Below are 8,868 nucleotides of genomic sequence, written 5' to 3'. Positions count from 1 at the left end.
AGGGAAAGAAAGAAAGAGGAGAATGGTAAATGGAGGGAAAATGCGACCTCAGAATCAGATTGTGGTTCATTACAGGTTGCTCAAATTTTGACAAGACCTTTTTGTGTGGATAGAGCATACTGTAAATATGTGTCTCACCACAGCTTTCACAGACACCTGTAAGAGTGCTCTTCTTGTTCCTCCACTTCTAAAGTATATTAACGTGTTTACCAAAAAGATATCCAGACCTGTTTTAAAATTCCAGTTACCTGGACGTCTTGCCAGGTCCCCTCTCTCCTTGTGTTGAACAAGCCGAAGATTAAGGCTGTGTGTGGTGGGCGCACACAGCACCACATGGTGTGAGGTTGGAGAGTGGATACTGGGAGCCCTCACACAAGATGTGGCTTTTGGAAGGACCATTATTTCTTTCATCCTGAAGACCGGGCAGCATTGAAATGGCCTGGAGAGGAGCAAGCTGTCTGGTTTCCCTTTGTAACATGCAGTTTCGTGAGCGTGGGGATTAGCAGACCCTGATTTCCAACAGCTGCATCTCAGGATGGTTTTCAAACCTAAACTCATGGGTTTTCTGCATTGGGAAGGTGCTTTCTCTGTGGCTTTTCTGATGTGTAGTAATGTGTGGGCTCGCACTTTGAGCAGTCAGACACAGCGCTCTGCTCCCCTTTCTCCAAGGAACTTTCTGCATGAAACTTTTGGGAATGCAATTGTCTTTGAGACCTCTACACCTACATAACACGTGCACAGACAAATCCAGATGATGCGCAATCTCCTTAAGCTAAAAAAAAAAAGGTATACATTTGCTTTAGTTGTGCAGCAGAGAACAGCATTTGCTGTTTAAGTGTCTAGACACTCAACTTACATCCCTGGTTTGCTATTGACTTGACAGAAATAGCATTGGGCTCTTGTGAAACACTCCCATTGAATCAGGGTTTTGTGCTTGGCACTTATATTTTTCTCTGTGTCTGTAGAGAAATTATATTCTCTTCTCTGGCAACCTAACAGTTAAATTCAGAATTGTAAACAAGTAGACATTTGTATTTTTATTTCTATTAATACTGCCCCAGTTACAGCACTCTATGTGGTGAGGCAGTTTTTCCACCATAGAAAATTTCCTTGGCTAGGTTTAGGCAAGCATAAACATTTGCTTCTCTGGGATCCATTACTTACCAGTGTTTTTCAATTAATCAGCAGGATGAGTAAAGTTCATATTAAATGCTTCACTTTATGGGTTTGGGGTAGGGAAATAATATATATGTGGGGATGGTAGAAGAAATTGGTCCCGTGCAGCAGGGTTTGATTTAATGTGGAGGGTATCATTGTTGAAGTATTCCAGCTTAATCTTGATTCTCACCATCTTGACAAACTGATGATTTGTTTGTGTGCTAAATTCTGAGTGTCATACTTCACCCTAAAAGAGTAAATCCAATCATGAAGAAAGATGGTTTGCTTTGATCTTAGCAACTCTATTACAAAATCTGTTTTTCTTTTCCTTTTTATGTAGCACTGGTAGACAAGAACTTTTCTTCTTCCCTAGTGCAAGCAGGTGAAAATGTCCTTTCCATTCAAGGAAACAGTGACTCTTATATTGCTGCTGAACTGGGCCCAAGATAGTCAGCCTAGGGATGGGCTGCTTGGTGTGGAAAAATGAGATCCAAGTCCTTCAGCTAACCCTGCAGCCAAATCCTTTCTGAGCAAAGTGCCTAGAGTTCAGTTAATTCCTTATGCTTGGTTTCTTTCATTTACTTTTTATGCTCATCTTCTCCTGGATATTAATTTGCCCAGGAAAGGAAATGCCTGGGGAAAACCTATTCTTCTGGCAGCATTTCTTGTTCCATAAAATCCCAGGGACAGACTTTCCTGAGGGCGTTTTAATCTGGCAACTCAGGTTGCCATTCCCACCTTCCTGTGGTTGGTTTGCGGTCCTTCCTCCTCACTGTCTCCAGGTAGCATCATGCCACCTTCCCACATGGTGTCCAAGACCTCCCTTGAGCAGGGAGTGCTAAGAAATGCCTTGTGCTTTGGCTCCAGTGTTGTCTTTCACTACCAAAAATGGGTTCTGGGACCAGCTTAAAAGGACAAAACTTACCCAAGCAATACCTATCAGGTCTTTTTGTTCTCCTCTTTCAATTCTGGAGCCTGTGGGGTTGGTGTTATCCAAACAAGACCAACCCCTTTGCTTTTTAATGACAGCTGAAACTCTCATGTTGTAATGTAAATAAACTGAGGCATTGAGGAAGAACACCAAGTAGAGGGAGACTCACAAGGAAATCACAAGAATTGGCAGCACCACATCTTCTGGCAATCTCTGTGAGTCACTCAGACTCCGTCAGCAGGGCACTGAGGTCCTTGCTGTCCCATCAACCTGATTTTCAGCTGTTGCAAAGGCCAGTAATAAAAGAAAAATGTAGGGAGAGGCCCATCCCATAGTTCTTTACATGTAGGTGCGTGTGATTTCCAAAGGCGCTGAACTGGAGGCTCCTCAACACCTGCATCACTTGTTAAAATGTAAATGGGTTTTCTAAACCATTTCTGATTTTTATGTAAGACCAGTGCCTTGGCTCCCACTGGGCAGTTGAAGCTGTGCACTTACTGCTTCCTCGCAGACTTCACAGCAACTCATCAGAGGAGGCTATAAAACTTCTCTTTTTTGATATTAGTCTTTATCGAAATAACCAGAGTTTTTGGCAGTACGTGCTGTTTTCTTTAATAAGCTTAAAAAGGTGTTAGACAGTCATAAGAGACTGCCACATTAGTGTCAATTTTGAATTAATGAAAAATTGATGCCTTGCTATTATAAAATACTTTAGGCAATGCTGTTGATTCTTCACCAGTTCAATTAGTCACTATTTTAGTGCAGGCAATAGAAACTATTCCACTTCTGTATACTCTGTTTTTGCATTGAGTGTTCACAGTTGCACTGATACGGATCTCCAAGTTGCGTACCTTGACCTGGTATTGTGTATTCAGTGCCTGTGTAGCTGTTTTTGGTACCAATGCTCCTAAATGTAAAGCAAGCAAGAGCAGGCAGTGAATGGTGCTTTTCCAAGGTAAAACCATACAATCCCAGGGTTATCTGCAGGCTTCAGGGGTGTCAGCACCTCACGCAGTGGGAAGAAGGAAAAGCCTGCAAGACATTTTTCAGCTGATGGTGTCTGTATTTGGATGAAGAGGCCAAATTTTGATCTCTGATGCACATCAATGGGAAATCAAGTGGTTTTGCTGATGCCAGGGAAGCTGCTGCCATTTTCAGGGCCAAAATTGGTCCTAGCATGTCTTACAGAAAGAAAGATATATTTTTGCTTTCTGAAAGTATTTGAAGGTCTTAACTTGGAAACCTCATAGAGAAAATATTTTGCCATGGGAAATTAACTTTATCTGAACAACCAACCAGAAGAGGAGAAGGTGTATTTTGAGTCTCATTTTTAAGGTATTTTGCCCCAGCTTGACAGCTGGGCACAGCAGGACAAAAGCGATATTAAAGAAACCAGAAAGCAAGCTAACCTTTTCTCAGAAACCAAGATTTTCTGTTTCTGCACTTTACATGTTGCTTATCTTCATACTCACTCTCCAGTTGAACAGCAGATCCCCCATGAATTGTAAAAGAACTTATCTTCTCAGTTTCACAATCTACTTGGGAAAGTTGCCATGTAAGCACAAGGAAATCTGACACATCTTTTTAGCATGAAGTGTTAAGCAGCTAAAGTGACAACTGTGTCCATTAAACCATCCAGGCAAGTAGAGGGATCACATTTTTATAACGTCTTAACTAGCTTTTCTTCTCCTACCACATTAAGCTGTCACTGCTTCTCATATTTTAGAGTATCTTTATGACCCACTTTCTTCTCTTAACTATTTTGGTAGATCTTACAAAAAATGATGGAGATGTTGCTAAGGAAGATGGATTTTTCATTCTAGAAAAAAATTCCCTTGTTACTCTCCTTTTCACTCCTATTCACAAGTGTTTTGTCCCTCCAAAGGTAGATACAAGGAAGAAAAGTGATAAAGTTTTCCAAACTCAGCTCAAGTGAGTAAAGGTGTCACCGAGTAAAGGCTGAGGAAGGAAGAGGTCACGCTGTGACATCTCAAGAGCTCTGTGCAGGGCACTGTCTGATGTTTCACCTACCTGGAGCCAGTGGAGCTCAAAGGGGTTTTTCTGTTTCATTCATCTCATTGGGAGTTAAAATCAGCCTGTGGTGGATGACTCTTCTGGGTTTTTTCTAAAGTAATCTGTGGATCTTTATTGCAGTCTTGAAGGGGTAAAAACCTCCCAAGCAGTAGGACTGACATGAGTCAGCATCACAGAAGGGAGGTCAGGAATTTCATGGACAGGGATTGGATTGCCCTCTTCCAATTCATGGGATTTCTGGTCTGAAGGGACCTCACTGTTCACCTGCTCTGATCTCAGCACTTCCCCATCTGAGTGGGGACAAATGAGATTGAAATGTGGTTTATTGTACTGCACGTTACTGACTTTTCAATCATGGTTTGAATGTGAAAGGAAAACACATTTCCCTCCTTGGTTTCACAGATAAAAAAGATCTGTAAAAATAATTTCTTCTTCTTTGATCCATCAAGAATGAGCAAATGGGCTGCTGCTCATTCTGGGATCCATTTTAATCCTCAAGGGTCTGCAGATACCACTCAGAGTAGGTTCTCATCATTAAAGTGCAATGGAGTAAAAGTAGAAATGGACTGAATATCCAGAAAACATTTACAACCACTTTTGGACTACTTCTTTGAAACGAGGCCCAAATTTTTAACTTGAGCATTCAACTTGAGGCTGCTGAATTCAGGGCCGAGGTGAGGGGTATGCAGAGATGGCCTGCCTTTTGGAGGTTCTGAGGAGCTCAAACTCAACACAAGGAGGAGATGCAAGTGTAAAGTCCTTTTCAGCATGTAACTGGGAGCTGGACTGGCTAGAAATCCCAAATAATAAGTCCATATGTAGTCAGGCCACTGAGTTTTAGTCCCCAAAATTTCAGCCTAGTCTGTTACTTGAGAGCGAAGATGTGGATTCCATTAGATGACTGGACCTAATCCAGAGCCCACTGAAATAAGAGTGTTCTGTATTTTCAATGGACTAAGCCTGTTTTTAAAGTGCAGTTATTTGAATTCGTAAAAAAGAGTTACTTTGCGATAATTCCTTGATTACCCTTCTCCCTTAAGATTTTGAATACTGAACATTTTTACGGTGCTGTAGAATTCATATCTCACTTCACGGTGTCCCCATGAATGGCTGCAGATGCTATTTTTGTTTTACCTTTTTATTTGAACTGGAAATGTTTCAGTGACTTTCCAAATGTTCTGAGCTCTTCATTGGCAAAAACCATTTGCAGGCAATGATGATCAAATGCACATGTTACGGCCGAGCCTGGCTGGTTTAGTGGATATGTTTGTCATTTTCCTTTCACCCTCAGCTTTATATTCAGGCCAGACGCCCTGAGAATCTGACCTTATCCATCGCCAGAGCAGCATACCATTCCCATCCCTTGCGGTTGCAAGGCGTGAACAGAGGAGCACCATACCAGCAGTACCAGCCCGTTGTCATGCTTGAGCAGGATTACATCATCCGGTGGAATGGCAGAGCACCCGAGGATGTTATCCTGTACCCGATCAACTTCAACAGGTACTGCTCTATGTTGTTAGGACATGCTCTGTTTTCAAAAGGTCTGGAGATTTATCTGTTTCCCAAGTTACTCATGTGTGACCTTTCAAATGTCTCAGCAACACAGAAGCAAGGTGTTAATGGCTGGCGCTTACTGATGCAGAGAGATGCCTTTGCTTTCGCTTCATTCGAGCTTTTTTAATGTGCAGAGATGTTTCTCTTTCCAGAAAGTTTTGAAACTGAATCCAAATAAGTCCTGGCCTGCTGTCCCTGAAATCTCTCCAGAAGAGCTCTGGCTCTTGTGCATTTGTTTGTACTAGTTGCTGCACACATAATTTATCTCCCATATATATAAAGTGCAGAAATACAGCAGTATGTGCACAGAGCTTTGCATCTTCTGTAATCCAAATAGCACTAGAGTCACTGTTTCTCTTTAATAAGTTTTAAAACATAGGACACAGTACAGAAAGATTGTAGGTGTTTTCTTCTAGTGTTACATCAAGGCAGGGTATATCCATTTGAAATACTACTTTTTTCCCTTGCAATGTTTCATTTTGTATAATTTCAGTTTAAGATTTTTAGTACTGTTCCTTCATGCAATTACTTGTGCTTGTTGTACTGGTACAACCATTACGAGAGTCCTGCAGCGCAGTCAGTTTAACTGTGACAGACATGCCCATGGTTTGCACAGATGAGATGCTGCAAGAGATGAGCACCACAAAAAAAAAACAACCCTGGTCATCACTTTGAGTTCTGCAGTTTATGGGGCTCCTCAGTTATTGATAAAAAACACAATACAATAAAAAGGATAGAGGTATGCAAATGAAATCTTCCACAGTTACACACAATCCAGCCACACACAGCCCAGGTTTGCAAAGCAGGTTTTAGCTAGTTGACATGAGGAAAGTCTGAGGCACCAAGGGCATGAAGCAGCACGTACCACTGGTACCATCCAGTATTATCTACCAAACCCCACACCCATCCTCTGCTCCTCCAGCAGAGTGTTACTGCTGTGGTTTTAGCTTATGGTAGTTTTGGCAAAAGCTTGAGCTGTGTTTGGTTCACCTGAACTTTGAGGCTGAAGAAATTTGGGGAAAAATACTGTCCTTAGTTACCATTATGAAGCCCTGTGAAAATGTAGCTAAGAGGGGTAATATTTCCTCTTCATCCATGCCCATTACAGCCAGTGACATATACCTGGTCCTCCCGATTTAAAGATGTAGTAGCTGTAGGGCCATGACCAAGTCGCTGGAGGATCAGTGTTTGGACACTCCTGTCACAGAGGAATTATTAGAATTAAATCACTGTTTTCTATATTAATAGAACTTTGTGCACTTTAAGGAAGAGGAAACCCATTAGTCACTCGGGGACAAGCTGAACTTCGCAATTATTATCTGTCTTAAAATGATTAGCTATTTCCTTGCAATTGCAGGGCTAAGTCTTCTGCCAGGCACGTGGTGGTTACTCTGTCACTGTGCCAATTAATACTTGCCAAAGCTTTGGCCTCTGGTCCTCAAGCACAGATTCAAATCTGAAGGCAGCACTGGGTCTTTGGTAAAACTTGGCTTGAAGTTTAGCTCTTGTTCAAGCAGCAACTTCGCTCCATTTTACTACTGAAAACCACAACGTGGTTGCGGTTCTCTTTGTCTGGTGTGAAAGCAGTTATTTGAACAGGGCAAAGGTTTGTAGATTTTTCTGATCCAGAAACAGTTGGCAAGGTATGTGTTTAGAGGAAACAAGAAATATACTGTAACGAAGGAAAACCACAACTTTACTTCATTTCATTTGGAGTGTCTTGCTAAGAAATAATTGGGAATGAAATGCGTGGCTGCTCTGTGTACACCTCAAGTATGCTGGGTGCTAACTAATGCGAGACTGACGGCTGATGCAATGGCAATAGAGAAACATCCAGACTGCGTGAAAAAACATGGAGAAATGAGATTCCCATGGAACAGTAAAGGAATTGAAGTGAAAAAGAAGATTTAAGAGTTTGAAGGAAAACAAGTGCCTGTGTAAGCAGTTCAGCGTATGACCTTTATTAAACATTGCATTCCAGTCATTTCTGGAGTGGAAGTAATCTCCGATCGTGGAGCCCAGAGTAATCAAAGTTAGAAAATTGGGGAAGACTTTTACCTGTGTCAAGTGGCTTTATGTTTTGTTTGTTCTTTTTTGATCCAAAATACTGAACAAACTGCCCAAAAATGAGCTTTTAAAATAGCAGTATCTGTGCAGAATATGTGATGCAAGCCAAAAAAATGTTTGATGAACTTTAGTAGCACTATTCTAGGATTAATAATTTCAGACCTAACCTGAGTGAACAATTATACTATTTTTAGTTGTGTCATTGTAAAATGATGGATAGATATATCCGGGATGCTGCCTTTGCAGCTGGACAGCCCTCGTGCTTCTGGAGCGATTTTCTCTGCGCTGGCTGAAGGAAGGTCAGAGGGGAAATAAGGAATTTGACAGGGAGATGTGTAGCAGGATTGGGCTTTCTGTGGAGGTCAGGCATAGCAACACTTGCACGATTAACTCTTTTCCTGCCTCTGAAGTGTTGTAGAAAGACCCAGTAGAAGTCATGCCAGTTCAGACGTCCTGTAAAAGACAGGAATGTCCGGATATTCCTGGGGCGGGCAGGAGCCGGCTGGGATGAATTCACACGACTCAGCTGAAATTGGCAGTGCTGCTTTTTGCGAGCTGCGAATCTTGTCCAGTGAGTTCAGAGACACCGCTTGGGTGGATTTACTCAGCAGAGGAGGACACCAGTTAGGGCACTGCCACCGAGCAGATCTTTTTCCTTCTACTGTGAGCACTTGAAGGGTTGCTCTGGTGCCTGTGTCTTCCTCACACTGATTCAAACCATGTTTAGAGAAATTCTTCAGTTTCTTCACTTCCAAAAAAATATGTAGCTAAAATAAACAAAATTACTGTGTCTCCATATGCTGCCATCTGCGGCCATGTGGTGCAAACACAGATGCCAACTTCCCTCGTGATGAGAGATGTACTTGTTTGCATGAGGCAGGAGAGCTGTGTCACTGACTGACTGATGGGCAAATATAAATCCAGGGCTGAGACCCGCGGGCTGTGTTTGCAGGCTGCTGGGGAACATAGCTGTCTCAGCAGAAATGCCTTTTTAAGCTATACATAGGGTTGGCTGTCTCATGGCTGGGAGTTTCCCTGTGAGGATGAGAAGGCGGCTGGGTATTGATGGCAAGAGGCACTGCAGGACAAGTAACTGCTGAATGGTTTGGCAAGTGAACATAAGG

The 8,868-nt window shown here is 42.2% G+C and overlaps 1 protein-coding gene across 1 annotated transcript in view; it reads left to right on the top strand.

Moving 5' to 3' along the window:
- Positions 1 to 8,868, top strand: part of LOC104545102 (transmembrane protein 2-like) — a 45,575-nt gene that overhangs the window by 19,962 nt on the left and 16,745 nt on the right. The window contains exon 14 of the mRNA XM_010190151.1: positions 5,415 to 5,623. Coding sequence (XP_010188453.1) covers positions 5,415 to 5,623 — 209 coding nt within the window. The remainder of the gene's footprint in view (positions 1 to 5,414; positions 5,624 to 8,868) is intronic.

The sequence above is a fragment of the Mesitornis unicolor genome, unplaced genomic scaffold (assembly GCF_000695765.1).
Source record: "Mesitornis unicolor isolate BGI_N332 unplaced genomic scaffold, ASM69576v1 scaffold25538, whole genome shotgun sequence".
Taxonomy (NCBI): domain Eukaryota; kingdom Metazoa; phylum Chordata; class Aves; order Mesitornithiformes; family Mesitornithidae; genus Mesitornis; species Mesitornis unicolor.
This window is presented reverse-complemented; position numbering and strand designations above follow the sequence as displayed.